The sequence below is a fragment of the Meles meles genome, unplaced genomic scaffold, assembly GCF_922984935.1.
Source record: "Meles meles unplaced genomic scaffold, mMelMel3.1 paternal haplotype, whole genome shotgun sequence".
NCBI classification, from domain to species: domain Eukaryota; kingdom Metazoa; phylum Chordata; class Mammalia; order Carnivora; family Mustelidae; genus Meles; species Meles meles.
Genome location: NW_025721345.1, coordinates 81,821 through 101,784, shown reverse-complemented (window position 1 = coordinate 101,784; position 19,964 = coordinate 81,821). Strand labels below are relative to the sequence as shown.

At 35.4% G+C, this 19,964-nt stretch overlaps 1 protein-coding gene across 1 annotated transcript in view; it reads left to right on the top strand.

Moving 5' to 3' along the window:
• Positions 1-821: 821 nt before the first annotated feature.
• LOC123936318 (TBC1 domain family member 12) overlaps positions 822-19,964 on the top strand; it is a 28,856-nt gene continuing 9,713 nt past the window's right edge. Inside the window, exons 1-6 of the mRNA XM_045996942.1 lie at positions 822-898; positions 4,874-4,991; positions 6,251-6,357; positions 13,451-13,531; positions 16,288-16,376; positions 17,272-17,343. Of these exons, the coding sequence (XP_045852898.1) occupies positions 874-898; positions 4,874-4,991; positions 6,251-6,357; positions 13,451-13,531; positions 16,288-16,376; positions 17,272-17,343 (492 nt within the window). The 5' untranslated portion in view covers positions 822-873. The remainder of the gene's footprint in view (positions 899-4,873; positions 4,992-6,250; positions 6,358-13,450; positions 13,532-16,287; positions 16,377-17,271; positions 17,344-19,964) is intronic.

Below are 19,964 nucleotides of genomic sequence, written 5' to 3'. Positions count from 1 at the left end.
AAAAGAATCTATATGAAATTCTTTTTTTTTCTTTTCCTATATGAGATTCTTTAAAAGGCAGCTAACTAGCTATGGGTGCCAGGGTGACTCAGTCAGTTAGATGTGGACTCCTGGTTTCGGCTCAGGGTCCTGGTATCCAGCCCTGTGTTGGGCTCCACACTCATGGGGAGTCTGCTTGACGATTTCTCTCCCTGTCCCTCTGCTCCCCACCCCCCACCTCTCTCTCTCTTTTTCTCTCTCTCTCCCAAATAAATAAATCTTAAAAAAAAATAAAAGGCAACCAACTAATGTGTAGAGATAGAAAATAGAGATGTGATTGCCTAAGGTAGAAGTGGGTAAGTATTGAGTGCAAAGAGGTCATAATGACACTTTGTAGAATTATGGAATTGTTCTATATCTTGATTAATATGTTGGTTTCACAGTTATATACATTTGTTAAAACTTGTCAAACTATATTCTTGAAATCTATTCATTCATTTTATTGTATGAAAATTATACCTCAAAAAAAATTGACTAAAAAAACTAATAAGTGGGTTTGACAGATAACCTAGAAATCTTGGCTGAAATCTAACACATTTAAATAATATATAAACATGTATCTGTCAGACATATAAATATTAATATTTATGTAGAATATTAGCAACCAGAATTCTGATTCTTTTCTGAAATTCAGAGTTCTTTTCAACCTTGTACTGCCTTAAGGTGTGAAATGAGAAGGTTAAGATAGAAATTCTTTATATTTGGCTATAAAAAAGAAGTTTATACATTTAAAAGTTCATTTTTTAAAAATCGACTTAAAACATTTTTTCCCCCAGAAATCTACCTGCCAAATCTGTGGAGGAAGCTTTACGTCACCGACAAGAATATGATGAGATGGTGGCTGAGGCTAAAAAACGAGGTATAAAATTGATGCCTAATTGGTATATTTAATTTATTGATGTCAATTAGGAAGCTAACCCATTGGTTAATTTCAACAGGAGGGTAGATGATGAAATTGATTAAGTCCATTTTAAGATGATGCTAATTTCTTATTTTTCTAACTAAATCTGTTGTTAAAAACAAAATGTCAGGGATGCCTGGGTGGCTCAGTTGGTTGAGTGTCTGCCTTTGGCTCAGTTCATGATCCTAGGGTCCTGAGATCAAGTCTTGCATCGGTCTCCTTGCTCAGCGGGGATCCTGCTTCTCCCTCTGCCTGCTGTTCCCCCTGCTTGTACATGCGTGCTCTCACTCTCTGACAAATAAATAAAAACCTTTAAAAAAAAAGTCATACTTTCTCTACAAGTTCTTTTACAAAACTAATAGGAGAAAGGCAGAAGACTGAGAATTCTTACAATTGCAGTGATAAACCTTAGACTACTATTATTTTAACTTATGAATGGAGATGATATGAATTTATTTCATGAAGCTCACCTTTACAGTTTTTAAGCTTTTAATATAATTTAATAATTTTTACACTTTAACTTCCTGTATGACTGAGAATGCGATTTGAAATTAGAATTTGCTTTTTTAACTTAATGGAGTCTCTCTAGAATCCCAGTTGTGTCATTTGGACAGGCACATAAATGTGTATTTTAGTGTATAAATACAAACATTTATTTATTCTGTCTCTCCTCCCACCAAGAAGTATAATGTAAGAATAATTTAACAGTATTTATTTACTAAGCACCGTTAGTTCAGTGTACATTTTCAGAAAATATTATACAGCTTTGTATATTTTTAGACACAGCCTTTTAACAATGAATTTTTTTTTCTTCGACTTAAGTTAGTGGAATACTGTCATAGTATACATTTCTATTTTGTGGCACTATTTTGGAAATGAAGTTAATTTTTTTAATATTATAAGAAACCTTATAGGTTTCTATATATTATATTATAATATATATATATATAAATAAATAAATATATATATATATATATATAATATTATAAGAAACCTTATAGGTTTATTATAAGATATATAAACCTATAATATATAGGTATAATATATAATATATATATAATAATATATATATATAATATTATAAGAAACCTTATAGGTTTATTATAAGATATATAAACCTATAATATATAGGTTTATTATAAGAAACCTTATAGGTTTCTTATAGGTCAGTTAGGTCAGTTAGATCTTTATAAAAGCCCTAATCATTTAAACATTGGTTGGGTTTATTTTACTATCTAGAATTTGAAATATTCCTGCCATACCCAACAAATTTAAATTGACTCTGAATTTTGACTTTACTAGTTGATTAATGTTTATGATAGTTATTGATAAATACATAATCCTAACAACATGATATGGTAGAAATAACATTAAATTGGGAAATCAGAAGGTAATAGCTTTACATCAAAGAACAATATGTATGGCATGATTCTGGTTTGTAAAAGAAAGAAACACGGGAAATATAAAACAAGTCGAATTCAGGGAGACAAACCATAAGACACTCTTAATCACAGGAAACAAACTGAGGGTTGCTGGAGGGGAGACGGGTAGGAGAATGAGGTAACTGGGTAATGGGCATTAAGGAGGGCACTGGTTGGAATGAGCACTGGGTAGTATGCAAAACTGATGAATCACTGAACTCTGCCTCTGAAACTAATAATACACTATATGTTAATTAAATTGAATTTAAATTAAAAAGAAACCCCCAAAAAAGAAAGTAATAGCTTTAATCTTCGTTGATACTACCTGGATATGACTCTGTAAGTAAACCTCATATTAGTTTCCTTAAGTCTGAAGTGCACGGGTCAGGTTGACGAGATTTAGGCTAAAATCTTTTTTGGTTTTGTTTATTATTATTAACACTTTTTTGTTTTAAAAGCAGTGGAACACTCTACAAAGAAACCTTATATAGGGGTTCCTGAGTTTGCTGAGCTTCTGACTCTTGATTTTGGCTGGGATCATGATCTCAGGAGCTAGGGATTTAACCTTGGGCTCTGTGCTCAGTGGGGAGTCTGCTTGAGATTCTCTCCTTCTCCCTCTGCCCATGCACTCTCATAAAATATAGATCTTTAAAAAGGAAAAAAAAAAAAAAAAAGAAACCCTATATAGAATCTGAAAATATACAGTAATAAAAGAAAGAGCCGCTGCTTACTTGGCCTCCTGCTTGCTGCTTACTTGGCCTCCTGCTTCCTGCTTGAAATGATTTCTGAGGCATTTGTGAAGCACAATTAGTAAACATTCTGGCTAGCTGACCTCTGAAGTCCCCACTGGGTCTAAAATTACATATGCTATAAATAAACATATATAAAGCATAAATAATATACTTTATTAATGCATTAATAATATATATGATGGCCTACAGTATATAATAAATATATTAATATGACATGTTATATATCATAATATAAAACATATGGTTATAATTTCTCACATATATTCTTTTTTTTTTATTTAAAGATTTTATTTATTTATTTGACAGAGAGCACAAGTAGACAGAGAGGCAGGCAGAGAGAGAGAGAGGGAAGCAGGCTCCCTGCTGAGCAGAGCGCCTGATGCGGGACTCAATCCCAGGACCCTGAGATCATGACCTGAGCCGAAGGCAGCAGCTTAACCCACTGAGCCACCCAGGTGCCCTCTCTCACATATATTCTATATAATTATTTTATGTACATATTCTCTTTTTGAGGCATTTCTTGTTTTTGTTTTCTTTTTTTAAGATTTATTTATTTATTTGACAGAGAGAGAGGTCACAAGAAGGCAGAGAGCCAGGCATAGAGAGAGAGGGGGAAACAGGCTCCCTGCTGAGCAGAGAGCCCGATGCAGGGCTTGATGCTAGGACCCTGAGATCATGACCTGAGCCGAAGGCAGAGGCTCAACCCACTGAGCCCCCCAGGTGCCCCGCATTTCTTGTTTTAAAGTTGTGACTTCTGATTTTCTGTTATGTATAATTATAGTGTATATTATGTAATAATATATATATGTAATTTATCTCTTCTCTTTTTGAGGCATCGCTTGTTTCAGAATTGTGACTTCTGATTTTCAGAGGAGTGTTGTGTATGTGTGTATGTTACAGTTTTTTAAATTTCAGTCTAATTAGTAAAGTGAGACATCATAGTAGAAAGGTTTAACTATAATAGTGCCATTGGCAAAATTATTTTTTAATGTTATTTAATGTCAATTTTTTTTTTAAAATATTTTATTTATTTGACAGAAATCACAACTAGGCAGAGAGGCAGGCAGAGAGGCAGGCAGAGAGAGAGGAGGAAGCAGGCTCCCCGCGGAGCAGAGAGCCCGATGTGGGGCTCGATCCCAGGACCCTGAGATCATGACCTGAGCTGAAGGCAGAGGCTTTAACCCACTGAGCCACCCAGGCGCCCCTAATGTCAATTTTTGAAAAGATTCATTCATTTATTTTAGAGAGCATGAGCAGGAGGAGGGGCAGAAGGAGAGGGATTGAGAGCGCATTTCAAGCGAACTCCCTGCTGACCACAGAGCTGGATGTAGGGCTTGATCTCATGACCCTACGATAATGACTTAGGCAGAAACCAAGAGTTGGATGCTTAACCAACTGAGCCACCCAGATGCCCCGATGTCATTTTTTTTTTTTTTTAAATATTGGAACATTAGTTCTTTTTTTTTTTTTTTTAAAGATTTTATTTATTTATTTGACAGAGAGAGATCACAAGTAGGCAGAGAGGCAGGCAGAGAGAGAGGAGGAAGCAGGCTCCCTGTGGAGCAGAGAGCCCGATGCGGGGCTCGATCCCAGGACCCTGAGATCATGACCTGAGCCGAAGGCAGCGGCTTAATCCACTGAGCCACCCAGGCGCCCCCCCAGTGTAATTTTTAATGCCTCTTTTTTGGACATAGATAGAAAGAGAAGGGCATATGATCTAGCTTTTTTGTATTGAAGTAATTTTTGCTTGTTTAAAACAGAAATTAAAGACGCCTATAAAAGGAAAAAAATAATGAAAGAACGATTTAAACAGGAAGAAAATATCGCAAGTGCAATGGTAATTTGGATCAATGAAATACTGCCCAATTGGGAAGTAATGTAAGTAAGCAGACTTTTCCTGAATTCCATTCTATCTCCAAAGATCTCGTGTCTCTAATTCTTCATTTTTATTACTTCCAACATGTATCTCATGCTTTGGCTAAATGATACTGTTAATCAGTGTCTGAAAAATTTCATGATTTCTGTGCCTTTAATTTTATAAATCCCTCAATCTCTAATACCTCCCTTACTGACCACCCTCTATGCCCGTCAGAATTGTACCTATCCTTTGAAGATATCCATCTGAAATGGGAGTTGATCCATGAAATGTTAATTTCCTCAATTACCGTATTAATTCTGACATATCTTTTGTCACAAGATGCACTATTGATGTAATAGCAGGTTTTTGCAAAGAAAACATTAAATATGTATATTCATTGTAAGATGCATTTATTAAATGTTATATATTAAAATGACTTTTAATGTTTTCTTATAATTATAAATATGCTATAAATGATCTTTCCCTTCTGTAATGTCCCAATATAATTCGAGAGTAATGTAGTTCTTGCTTTACTTTGCCTTTTATTTTCTGATAATATTTTTGTACATGGCTTATCTTCCCTATAGACTGACTGGAAGGTAGAAGGGAGATGTATTCTGCAGAGCCTAGTGTAGGGTATGCATAGGGAATTTGTTGAATATTGGTACAGTGTGACAGATAGCACATTAAGCTCTTTACATAAGTAATCACATTTGATTCTTACAGCCTTTACTTTCATTTATCTTATAAAGAAGCTCAAGGCCAGAAAGGTTAAATAATTTGCCCAAGGTTATACAATTAATGAATAGTTAAACCAGATTTGAATTCAGGCCTCTCTGACTCCAAAACCTACACTTTTCAGTAGACTACACTGCCTCTCAAAGACTCCTTATCCTTGTGGTTTAAATACCTTGTGGTTTTTAAATACCTTGTGGTTTTCTTTTTGGTACTGAGTTGACAACAGATTTTTATGTTCCTTTTATCCTGTTTCTTATGTGATTGTCCACATATTTCTGATTTTCTCATTGTACCTGATAAGTGGCAGTTGTAGAAGGCAGCTCCCTTTAAATTACTGTTGTCCTCCTTTAGAGTACTGTGTATTCTTTAGGTTTCTGTTGCCTACAGACATGAACCCCACAGAAAGAATGCATCATATACTTAACCATGTTCTTAAAAAATCATTCAGTCACTTGGCCACAGACTAGGTAAACCATCGTGCAACTAGTGTTTTTGGTATAAAAAGTAACTCTCTCCTTTTTTTCTCCCCCTTTAATTCTAGGCGTAGTACGAGAAGAGTTCGAGAATTGTGGTGGCAGGGATTGCCCCCTAGTGTTCGTGGGAAAGTTTGGAGTCTAGCTGTAGGAAATGAACTAAATATCACTCCTGGTTTGTATTCTGTATTCAGTTACTCCCACCCATCCAAATAGCCATCTGCAGTGTTACAAGACAGATTAGTAGATTGGCCATTTAAAAAGACATTACCATATCTAATGTCATTTTAAGAGCATGCCTCATTCCCACTCCTTGTAAAACCTGGTATGATTTAATGAGTAAGTTTTTACATAAATAAGATTTATGGGTTTTCCTTTAGTTGACAACCATCAGTAGTATAATTGACATCCAAATATCTTGACTGCAGGTAACTTCTGGGATTCTAGGTAGCAGGGGATGTATAAGTGTGTAAAAGGAAAAATAAAATAGTCTGATGGTGGAAATGTATCCCCTCTGTTTAAAAAAAACATAAATACTGGTGGAAGGCTAGAAGTTTCTTTTCCTACATCTCTACCCAAACCACTCCTTTCAGATTTTTTTTATTTGAAAATTTCAAATTTAAAAAAACAGAAAAAGAAGTAAGACTCTCAAAGAACCATTTTATTTTCTTATGCTTTTTAAAACCTTAAATGATAGAAGTAAAATGTAAAGTAGTTTTGATGCAGTAAAAAAAAGTTAGTTAAAATTATGATGATATTAAATAGAGGAAAATGTAAAGTAGTTACTAATAAAAAATGTTAAATAGGTTTGAGTGATAATGACAATGCTAGACAGTGGCACCTCAGGAAGACTGAGGAACTCTGGTATAATTATGTGAATAGATTGTTGCTGTTACTTAAAAAATGTTATTTACATACTAGTTGTTTTAAAACTCAAGCAGTAGTAAGGAACAAATTGTATGTTTCTTCCCACTCTTCTACCCAGACTCCTGCTTTTGATCCTACTTATAAATACAAGTTTAATGTATGTTCTTTCTGATCTTTTTTTATGCATGTTAAAAAAAAGTGTGTGCATCAAGTATGATAATGTTTAAGGCTTCTCTTTTTTCTTTTCTTCCCCCCCCAAAAAAAGAAAGTATACCATAAGCTTATTTCATGGCTTATTTTTTTCACACTATAATCTGCCTTGAACATCCTCTTTGTCACTGCATACAAATATACATTATGCAATACTGTAGCTGCACTGTATTCCAGTTTGGCTGTACTGTAATTTATTTAATCATTTTCTTAGTGATAGTCAAATTAATGACATATTTTTTTTTAAAATATTTTATTTATTTGACAGAGAGAAATCACAACTAGGCAGAGAGGCAGGCAGAGAGAGAGGAGGAAGCAGGCTCCCTGCGGAGCAGAGAGCCCGACGTGGGGCTCGATCCCAGGACCCTGGGATCATGACCCGAGCCGAAGGCAGAGGCTTTAACCCACTGAGCCACCCAGGCGCCCTCAATGACATATGTTAAAAGAACATCAGGGTACTATTTTTTACCTCTCAAAAGTGATTAATAAATGAAAATTATCCACATAGGGTACAACTGATAATAATATAGAAATATTTATCAGTGGCCTCAAAAAATAATCTTTCACCTATCTATTCTAGTTCTAAGAATAAGAAAATCGTCAGGATTGGGTACAAAAGCTTTTTTACAAGAATACCCATTGTAGCAAATAAAAATAAATAACTGGACAGAATTATAACAAAAATCTAAATATTTATCTTTAGTCTTAGAAGTGATGCCAACTTTGAATGGTATGATTATGATTTTTTAAAAAAAGATTTACTTAAGAGAGAGAGAGAGTGAGAGAGCGTGAGCAGAGGGAGGAGCAGAGGCAGAGGGAGAGGAAGATAGGTAGACTCCCTGCTGAGTAGGGAGCCTGATGCTGGGGTCAATCTCAGGATCCTGAGATTATGACCTGAGCCAAAATCAGTAGTCAGACATTTAACTGACTGAGCTACCCAGGCACTCCTATCAATGATTTTTTTTTTTTTTTTTAGATTTTATTTATTTATTTGACAGAGAGAGATCACAAGCAGATATAGAGGCAGGCAGAGAGAGAGGGAAGCAGGCTCCCTGCCGAGCAGAGAGCCCGATGCGGGACTCCATCCCACAACCCCGAGATCATGACCTGAGCTGAAGGCAGTGGCTTAACCCACTGAACCACCCAGGTGCCCCTATCAATGATTTTTAACATTGATTTTCACAGGTATCCCATAACAAACATGTTACCTTAAGCAGAACTTTTTTCTTTTTAAATTTTAAAAATATAATTTAAAGGAGGAATTAAGTGGGGTACCTGCCTGGCTCAGTCAATAGAACATGCGACTCTTGATCTTTGATCTTGGGGTTGTAAGTTCAAGCCCCATGTTGGGGGTAGGAGTTTACTTTATAAAAAAATAAAGGAAGGAAGAAAGAATTAAAGAGTTTTTAATTTAGAAAAGATTCAAGTCTGTCTAACCTAACCGTTTCCTCCAAATAAAACAAAGTTTTGTTTTGCCCTCTGTGCTTGAAACTAATTTAAAGGAAATATTTTTACATTACAGTCAGAACTCTCAGATAAAACCCTTGACATTAAGGATTGTTGAACATACGGTGATTTAAGTCTTAAGAATCAGTTTTATATACAGATGAGGTGATAAAGTATTGATGGCTATTTGAAATTTGGTTTGTAGTTTTGTTGAGAACTTTGACTCTAGTATGTTAAGTGTCCTAATACTTTCTGCATTAAAATACTGGTTAAGTGATAATGCAATCATGAAGTTGTTTTTCAGGCTCAAAATTTATAAAGTTGGTAACATAACTAGGTCATTTACCTTGAAAGTAATTTTATGTTTTCTCTACTAAGCAGTTCTGTATTCAGGAATGGACTAGGTGATCATTCTTTTTTATTAGTGGTAGGAAGGAAGCTAAATTTCAATTGAAGTAAATCTTTTTTTTCTAAATAAGATTTTATTTTCGAGAGAGAGATAATAGGGAGGAGGGGAGTGGAGGAGGAGGCAGAGACTCTCACAGACTCCGCACTGAATATGGAACTCAATACACGGCTTGATCTCACAACCCTGAGTGAGATCATGACCTGAGCCAAATTCAAGAGTCTGACACTCAACTGACTGAGCCACCCAGGTACCCTGAAGTAAACTTACTTTTGATAACTTTGTTTCCTTTTAATGACTCTTAACAGTTTGACTTTTACTTACTGATTTTAATCATGAAATTTATAACCCTTAGAGAATAGTAGAACAAGAGTTAGTAAAGTAAGAATAGAATAGTGGGATTAGAATAAGAATAGAGGTAAGAATAAGGTTTTTTTTTTAAGTCTTTTTTTTTTTTTAATTTATTTGAGAGAGAGAAAGAGAGAGAGAGCATGAGGGGGAAGGACAGAGGGAGAAGCAGAACCCCTGCTGAGCAGAGAGCCCGATGTGGGGCTCCATCCCAGAACTCCAAGTTCCTGACCTGAGCCGAAGGCAGTCGCTCAACCAACTAAGCCACCCAGGCGTCCAGGAATGAGGTTCTAAAGTCAGTCATAAGTGGTTCAAATCTTGGTTCCACTATACATTAGATTTGTGACCTTGGGCAAATTACTTAACATCTAAGAGAATTAGTTTTCTTCATCTGTAAATGGAGTTAGAGTATTAGCTGTCTGAAAGGATTGCTCTAACAGTTATTTGTGGTAATGAATATGAAATTAACAGTGAAAGTGAAATTTGCTTAGAGTATGTACAGTGTTATCATTGTCAGAAAATGAGAAAGTGAAACTTATACTGATCTCAAAGAGTTCCCAATTCAAGTCCAAGATACATGTTTAAGTCTGTTTCATATTCTACATTTATAGATTCAGAATAACATAAATGAGGCATGTGGAGTCAAGTATGGAATTGAACTGAGATGCAAGTCTTCTTATTGTAGATAAGCACCGTAAATCTTCCTGGAGAGATGTCCTTTGATGTTTAAAATGCATTACCATATTTTTATTAGTAGATCAATTCTGTGGCTCCCACAGGTGAGGATTTATTCGGAGAGCCTTTCTTCTTCCAGGACAGCTTTAAAATTTGAGTAGAATAGTGAGACTGGATGTGGCTTGGAGTCAGTTTGAAATCAGAAATTATGAATTTTAGTTTGGTACCTGATAACTGCAAAAAAATATTGCATATCTAAATTACAAAATTATATCTACCTCTTTTATCAAATTATTGACAGATTCAAATAATAGAAATTTTGACTTTTAAAAAAATGTTCTTTCTAAATGATTAGTAGTAATGAAAAATGAACAGAAGGGAGAAAAGATCAACATAGCAAGAGCTGCTTGAAATATATCTAGTCAGCTTTTTTATAAAGATCTGATTCTTGGCAATATAAGAATACTTATTATGGTACAGTCATACATTGGAATACTGTGCATTTGTTTTAAAAAAAGAAAACTAAAGCAGATTTATTCTCCTAATAAGGGGTAGCTTCTAATATAATAAAGCAAGATGCAAGTTGGTGCTATAATATGCGGCCACACTTTTTTTTTTTTTTAAGAGGAAGATATATCTGTATATACTTGTACCTTCATATTTTCATCTTTAGATTTCTGGTAAGCATAGTTACATTTGAAGGAAGGAAATTTACTTTTCATTCTATACTTCTTTATACTATTTGAATTTTTAAAAAATAATATTGTACTGCCTTTAAACAAACTTTATAAAAAAGATTAATGAAAGCAGAAACGCTCTTGGCATTTTGGGCAATGTATAAACGGTGTTTTGTAAGAAATGTTTGTTGCTGTTCTTCTGTCATTGAAATGTTCTGCTCTTGTGAAATTTAGAATATCAGTTAATGATTAGAAAGTAAAGACCATTAAAATCTGAGGACTGAGGAAAAAACATTGTTTCTTTTGTTCTTGAAGTTGTAGCAAGATCATGCATATGGGTGCATAAAGTGGTAGTCTCACAGTGACTGGGCACTTAAAATGGAAAGATATGAGTAAAGATATTTGAATGCAGGCCCTTCGACCAAATCTGAAGGTTTGGTAGCTTTAGAAAGCAGTATCCTAATGGAGAAACCAATTTCTCCATTTTTCATCCATGAAAATAAGCACTAGCATTTATTGAGGGTCTGTAAGTTGTCAGGAGCTTTATGAAAATTATCTTGTTTAATCATCAGTATTCCCATGAATAGGTATTATTTTTCTCCACTTTATAAATGAAGAAAGCCAAATTCCAGAGTAACCATGTAACTTTCTTAAAGTCCCAAATACTGAAAATCTGGTATTTGAATCTAGGTCTTACTGACTCCAAAAAATCATTTTTCTCTTACTCCATGATGATACTCCTTTAGCAAAAGCATCTCTTCCTGCCTCATACGTACATTCTCTATTGTAGCTATTTGGATGACCACTGTGCAATATTTTATTTGCTATCTTTCCAATTGTGGTAATAAATAGTTTTGGTAGAATCAAGTTCTTTGATTTGCCACATTTTTGATGCCTGCTATATAAAGGAAGACCTGAGCCATAATAGGATTTTTCTCCCATTTTTAAGAGTAAAAGTTAAATCAGAATTATATCCATATATCCAATCTGTTAGCTAGAAGGTATATTCTCTAGATTCTTCACATCTCTGCATTTGGGCTTCTGCCCCCTTTACCCTCAGATGTTGCTCCCATCAGGGTCACCCATCACTTCCATACTATAAATTCCAATGGGCATATTTCACATTTTGTCTTGCTATATGATACTGGATACTTCATCACTTCCTTCTTTGTAGCTTACATCTAAGTACTTCCAAGATTTTACATATATTATCTCATTTACTATTTAAAGCCCTAGGCTGTAAGTATTAGTACTAGCTCCACTTATGAATGAGAAAACTAGGTTAGAAGCGTTAGGTAGCTTGTGGAGTGTCAAACAGCAACTCCCTATCCTTTGTATAGTTAGTGAAGTGCTCTTTTCCTTTGGTTTCTAGGACAACTGGTTCTCTTTTATTTCTTCATGCATTTTAAAAAAATATTTTATTTATTTATTTGACAGAGAGAGAGATAACCAATAGGCAGAGGGGCAGGCAGAGAGAGAGTGGGAAGTAGGCTCCCTGCTGAGCAGAGAGCCCAATGCCAGTGATCATGACTTGAGCTGAAGGCAGAGACATAACCCACTGAATCACCCTCTTTGTGCAGTTCTTATTCTTCTGATGTGCGTCTTCCTGTGTCTACCCTTTAAATATTTGTCTTTCCTGGCAATCCATATTTCTCATTTCTTCTTGCCCTAATAATCTCCCTGAACACACTTATGAATGGTTTTAATCATCAACTGTATACTGATGGATCCCAAACTCTCCAGTATGCATGCACTGCCTTCAGATCCGGTTTGTCCAAAATGGAACTTAATACCTTCCTCCTTCCCACAAATCACAAATTTGCTTCTTCTGTGTTCATTCTCTCAGTGGCATTATTATGTAGCCAGCTACTGTAGCCAGAAGCCTGGAAGTCCTAATGAGTCTGCCTTTTCCCCCTCTCTTTCAGCAAGTTTTGCTTTTTCTGCTTTCTGAATATCTCTTGTGTTCATTTCTTCTCTCCAACTGTACTATCACTGCTCAAGTTTAAGCCTCATCATCTTTTGCTTGGGCTATTACCACAAAACTCTTAACTTCACTTCAGCAAAAGGTCAGCTTCAACCTACCCACAACACTACTGCTAGCTTAAGAGACACAGATCAGAGTGTGCTATATACCTTGTAGTTGTAGATAAACTCTAATCCCTTTAGCATGCCATTCAGGTCCCGTGACCAACTAGTGCTTGCCTGTCATCCAACCTTATCATCTTTTCTTATTCCCTCACCCCTTATAATCTAAGCGTCCTGAAATCACTTGTAATTCATGCAAGTAAGTCATGATCTCTTTTCTCTTTGTGACTTTGCCCATGACAATTCTTAGAATGCCTTCTTCCACCTTGTTCTTTTATAAGACCCATATTTATTCTTTATGGGGTAGCTCAGTCATCACTTCCTCTAAGAAGCCTTCCTTTATCCCCTACCTGGGTTAGAAAACTCTCCAAGTGATCCCATGGTTCCATGTATGTATTTCTTATGGCACTTAACTCTCAAAACTGCCTTAGTCCATGTGTGGCCCCAGGTTTACAAATGAACCTTTTCCATGGCCACGGAAAAAAAGGGTAAAAGTTAAAATATATGAATATATTTTTCCTACTGTTTATTAATTTTTATTTTGTTTTCCCTAGAACTTTATGAAATCTTCCTCTCAAGAGCAAAAGAACGGTGGAAAAGCTTCAGTGAAACAAGTTCAGAGAATGATGCAGAAGGTGTGTTTTTTTTTGTTTTTTTGTTTGGTTTTTTTTTTTAGTACAAATTTCTGGGTGAAAACCCAGTCAGTGAAGATACGGGTGTGATTTTTACCATGTATCAGGAACTGTAGCAATTGCTTTACAACATTATTTCCTTTAATGTTAGTAGCCCTTTAATAGGCTTAAAGTAATTAACTTGTAAGCAGTGAAGCTGTGATGTAAACCCGTGTTTTTGGACCTCGGAACGCAGGATTTATTCACAACAGTAAGACTAATAACTTAAAAACTGAAGTATTTTTAAGCCTACTTTTAACTTAAAGATAGATGGTCTTCACTCCTCACTTATGACCTATATCCTCACTCACTGCTTTCACTCACTCCCTAAAACATTATTTATAATTCTTATCGTGCCTTATCCTTTGTTCATTTAATTAACTCATAGACCTCATCTTTCCCTCCACTCAGTTTTTTCCCTAATCATTTTGAAGAAGATAGGAATACTTTTTTCCTGTTACCATTATTTATTAAATATAGGTAAATATATTCAGTCACCTCTTGTCCTTGAATAATGGAGAGCTATTTGTCTGCCAGTCACTTTTCTTTCTGTATTTGCTCTACTTCATAGATAGCAAACATTCTTCTTTTGTCAGTAAGTAAAACTCTAAAAATGAACATGATTTAGAATAGAGAAGTGGTATGTGTTGCAGAATGGTTTTCTATGAGTATGTATACAACTTTATTAAATTCCTTGAATACCCTCCTATTTTTAGAAGAGTGAACAGTAGGTTAGGGAAAATTGACAAAATATGGTTAGAGGGAAGATTTGATTTTGAGAAAGTTCATGTAAGTGTCAGCCTGAGACGTGTTAGCTTTGTCAGCTATTTTTGGGAAACTAAAAGTGTAAGGAAGGTAAAGATGTAAGAAGCTGTACACTGGAAAGGCCTTAGCTGTTTCATAATTCTTTTTGAATTCATTTTATGAGGTTTTGAAAGTATAAGAATTAAAATAATTATTTACTTTAGGACAGAGGGAGATTAAGTCAGATTGGTCAGATTAAGTGGTAAAAGTTGTACTTTAGTAGAAATTAATTTCATGTAATGAAGAATTGTTCCAATTAGAAACAGTATTCTATCTGATTTACTGATTTCTTATTACCTGTGTGTTTATAATTTGCAGTTGTCATGTAACTTTCCTGGCCATTGTTTTTTCAACTATTACTTCTACCTCAATTCTCCTCTTTTTTTAGACATGTATGTTAGACCATTTATCAGTGTCCGTCAAGTCTTTCACTTAAAAAACATATTTTTTCTTTCTGTGCCTCAGTTTAGATGATTTTTATTGACCTGTAATCAATTTCACCAATCTTCTTTTTTCCAATATCCATTCTATTAGATCTGTCCAATGAGTCTTTAATTTCAGATATTCTGTTTTGTAATTTAGAACGTCAACCTGGTATTTTTTGTAGATTCTGTTTCTCTGTGGAAATTCACCTTTCCATTCCATACATTTCCTCCCATCCTTTCCCTCAATTTTCTTTAACATTTAACAGTTAATATTCTTGTTTAATTCTAATACTGGATCTTCTTCAGGCCTGCTTCTGTGGGTTTGTTTTCCTCTTGATTGTAAGTCATATTTTCCTGCTTCTTTGCATATCTTAAAATGTTTAATTATATGTCAATCATTCTATAAAAGATGAGTAGATAAACTGAAGTTGATGTTTGCCCTGCAGAGGAAGCATGCTGTTTTCTGTCAGGCAGTTGGATTATCGCCTCAGTTCAATCAGTAACTGAGCTAGATTAGGCCAGGGTTTCAGCTTTAGGTAAGCTTAGTTCATCGTGGGTTTCACACATCTTGGTAGGAAAAGCTGTCCTATTTTTGTTATAGGCTTCTCCCTCTCCTGAGATGCTCTCCCAAAGGCTTTGTAATTTGGGGTGATTTCCTTCTGCCTTTCCAGCCCAGCCTTCTGCACTTCACTAACACTACACAGAAGTCCCGTAGGGGTAAACCAGTTATACATTCAGACTTCTCCAGATTCTCTCACATCGGTCTTATTTGGCCATGGAAATCTCTTCTGGTTTCTGTTTTCTCAAGCAAGGGTACCTTTGTTATGGCAGGCTCAGTCCCAAAGTCATGGCCCAGATTTGGCACATGCCTCCAGGAAGAAAAATGGCTACCTAGGAAAGACTCTTCTCTTTCTGGGATTTAAATCATCTGGACCTCTCTCTCTATGTCCACAGCATTCTTAAAAACCTTGTGCTATTTGAAACTTACTTGTTTTTCCCAGTTGTTATTGTGGGAGTGATAATCTGCTCTTACCTTGTATAAAAACTGGAAGTAGAAACCTTTCATATACTTTTCTGATAAATACATAAATATTTTCTTCATGTAAGAAGCTCTTAAGGGGGTGCCTGGGTGGCTCAGTGGGTTAAAGCCTCTGCCTTCGGCTCAGGTCATGATCCCAGGGTCCTGGGATCAAGCCCCACATCGGGCTCTCTGCTCCGCAGGGAGCCTGCTTCCTCCTCTCTCTCTGCCTGCCTCTCTGCCTAGTTGTGATTTCTCTCTGTCAAATAAATAAAATATTTAAAAAAAAAAAAAAAAAGAAGAAGCTCTTAAGTTCCAGCAAAAGCTGTGTGGTGTTTCTTTGAATTTCTGGGTTATTCATCTTTTAACTTTCCTTAAGTAAAATATCGATGCTATGTGATCATTCTGTGTATACAAGATTGAACTGGGTATGGCCAAATAATCTTTTAATTTTATCTACCTGACAAATACAGGTGTATCTGTTGCTGATCGGGAGGCCAGTCTGGAATTAATTAAGTTGGACATATCCCGTACATTTCCATCCCTTTACATCTTTCAGAAGGTGAGGGTTTCTAACCAGTTGTAACTACTTTTAAATTTTTTTGTGATCCAAGGCAACGAATTCTCAAATACATAGCTATTATTTTTTAAAAGGCAAAACTATAAAAATTAGAGACCTTTATATGAAAGTGTGGAACTATTAGGAAAATTCTGAAGGAATTTCTGTTATTTTGACCCATTGACTATTGACTGAATGCATTGTAGTTAGCATAGCCCATAATACTTTTATTCATTATGGTGAATTTCTTTGATTTATTTTTTATTCTGAAAGCTATTTGAATTTTAACATTTTTGCTTAGCCAGTTGTTAAAATATAAAGAATATTTTCCCAAATCTTAGTTTTCTAGGATTACTGTTGAAATAGGAAAAAATGGTTCATAAAAATGATCTTGTGCATAGGCAGTCATGACTTGCTTATACTTTATGAGAAATGATTATTATATTTTGTATGTACTTTTTATTTCACACATGGAATTTCTCTAGATTGATACAATGAAATAAAAATTTTTACCATTAAGATTAAAATTATTAATAAACTTAATTTGGTGTAGCTTGATGGTTTCCTTTTGCTAAAATTATATGAAGTGAAACAGTCTGTTTTCATCATAATCTTATCATACCAAATCTAGAAATATTTAAAATAGTACAAAGACTGTATAACTTGGATCCATCAAGTGAGTTCATTTGACTTTTCTTTGGTTCAGGATTAAATATTTTTATTAATTCTTTAGGGAAAACATTACAGAGCATATTTAGAGTATTTCTGACAGTGACAGAATATACTAACTAAAATAACTCATTTAGGAAATGCTGGAGTTTATTTAAAAATTACTTATTTGGGAATTAACATATAGACAGTTATTTGGGTATTTGACATTTCATTTTTCTCTCCTAAGGGTGGCCCATATCATGATGTCTTACATAGTATCTTAGGGGCATATACATGTTATAGACCTGATGTTGGTTATGTAAGTATTTGTTTCAATCTGGTTTTTGAATATAAACATTTTATCTTTCTTATCAAAGTATCTTATGTTGTACTAGCTCCCAAATGTCTGTATCTGTCTGTCTTATTTTTCTTGGGGCTATCAACCAACCAGAGAGGAATCTTCCCAGGCACTTGTGAGACTGCCTGCCAGATTTCTGGGAGAGCTACTGGGGGTTTTATTATTCAATTTGTAAGCCTTTATTAATTGCCACTGTTGTTGGTGTGGTGCCTATTCTCTCCTCCCTGTGTCTGTGCCTCTGGAGATAAACCTCTTAGATTATGTTGGGTTGAGGGAAGGATAGGCACCTGTCCCTGTAGAATAGAGGAAGGGATTTGCTCCTTGTATAAATTTTCAGCCAATCCTAGTTTTAGCCTTACCCCTCCAATTTCAGAGGGACCTGTAACTCGAGTTTCTGAGCCTTGCAGATTTGTAGCAGAATTGGTTTGCTGCTTATTGGCTTTCTTCTCTGCAGGTATCTTAGTTTCAACATCTCCATTTAGTTACAACTTCTGGAATGCTAGTGACATTTTTATTTACTGTTTATATTATTTTCCATTCTCTTTGTCTTCCTAGGCTCATATTGATTTTTTTCTTTAATGTCATTGTAGTTGGATTTGGGAGGGAACACAGAATAATGTGAGTGCTCAGGGGCACCTGAGTGGCTCAGTTGGTTAGGTGACTGCCTTTGGCTCAGGTCATGATCCTGGGGTCCCGGGATCAAGTCCCATGTTGGGCTCCCTGCTCAGCGGGGAGTCTGTGTCTCCCTCTGACCTCACCCCTCTCATTCTCTCTTTCAAATAAATAAATAAAATCTTTAAAAAAAAGTGTTCAGTTTGCTGTGTTTAACTGGAAGTCATGAAACCTCATCTTACCTTTGTCTTTTTTTTTTTTAAGATTTTATTTATTTATTGGAGAGAGAGCGCATAAGCAGAGGGGGAGGAACAGAGGGAGAAGATCCCACTGAGCAGGGAGCCCCAAGTGGGACTCAATCCCAGGACCCTGGGATCATGACCTAAGCCAAAGGCAGACACTTAACTGACTGAGCCACCCAGGCATCCCCAAAATAAAATCTTTAAAAAATGTGAACATTACATAATGTTTTGACTATTCTGTGATGTAATACATGAGCAAGGGAGTTTAGACCTTTCGTTCAAATTTCACTTTCTCCATAAGGACTACTTGGACCATCTTCTTTAATATAAAAGCTACTATATTCCCAAACTTGGCACTTCCCCCCTTTACTATGCCATATTTGTCCTGTAGCACTTATCATCTTTTAATATAACATGATCTGTTTGTTGTTTGTACAAAGGTCATGATCCCAGGATCCTGGGAACAAATCCTACATTGGGCTCCTTGTCCAGCAGGGGGCCTGCTTCTCCTTCTGCCTGCTACTTCCCCTGCTGGTTCTCTCTCTCTCTCTCTGATAAATGAATAAATATCTTTGGGGGGGAAAAAGATTTTATTTTTTAATTAATCTTAAAATTACTTAAAATTACCCAACATGGGGCTCAAAATTACAACCCTGAGATCAAGAGTCACACATTCCACCAGTTGAGCCAGCCAGATGCCCCTGTAATGTTCACATTTTTAAGATGACATCTAAATTTTTTTCATCTTGAGTTTATAATGGATTTGATTTTTAGCACTTGCTAAATATTTAAAAATAAAACTCATAACGTTTTTAAAAAGTGTAACCAATAGAATTTAAATAATATAATGATTTTATGTATATCATCCATTTCTTTTTTTTTATTTATTTTTTTAAAGATTATTTATTTATTTATTTGACAGAGAGAAAGATCACAAGTAGACAGAGAGGCAGGCAGAGAGAGAGGAGGAAGCAGGCTCCCCACGGAGCAGAGAGCCCCATGCGGGGCTCGATCCCAGGACCCTAGGATCATGACCTGAGCCGAAGGCAGCGGCTTAATCCACTGAGCCACCCAGGCGCCCCTCTTTTTTTTTTATTATTTTATTTATTTGACAGAGAGAAATCACAACTAGGCAGAGAGGCAGGCAGAGACAGAGGAGGAAGCAGGCTTCCCGCAGAGCAGAGAGCCCGATGTGGGGCTCAATCCCAGGACCCTGAGATCATGACCTGAGCCGTATATCGTCCATTTCAAGACAAATATATGAGATATGCAGTGGTCAAATAACTGTATTCTATACCTGAAACTAATATATGTCAAGTGTACTTCAATTTAAAGAAAAATATTTGAACAAGGCCCACGATGCAGATTAGCTCTTTGAAGTTATGTAAAATGACCACAATATAACCAAATAATGCCAAACCTTAGTGGCAAACCAGTCAGCCAAATCAGATTTATTTTATAAGATGAGATAAGATAATAATACAGACTATTTTGGAATATATATTTCATGATGTGATTTGACAAATGGGGTTTAATTATATTAATTATATTAAAGAATAACACATGCTGAATCTATCAGTAAATCACACAAAAGTTTTATTTCCGGAATCTATTCAGTATATCTTGAAAAAAATTGGTAATGGTTCATATTCCAGTTATGTTTAAAAGAACCAAGGGTACCAATCTGTATTACAGTTTTCTTTACTTGTTCTCCTTGGGACTCTCTCC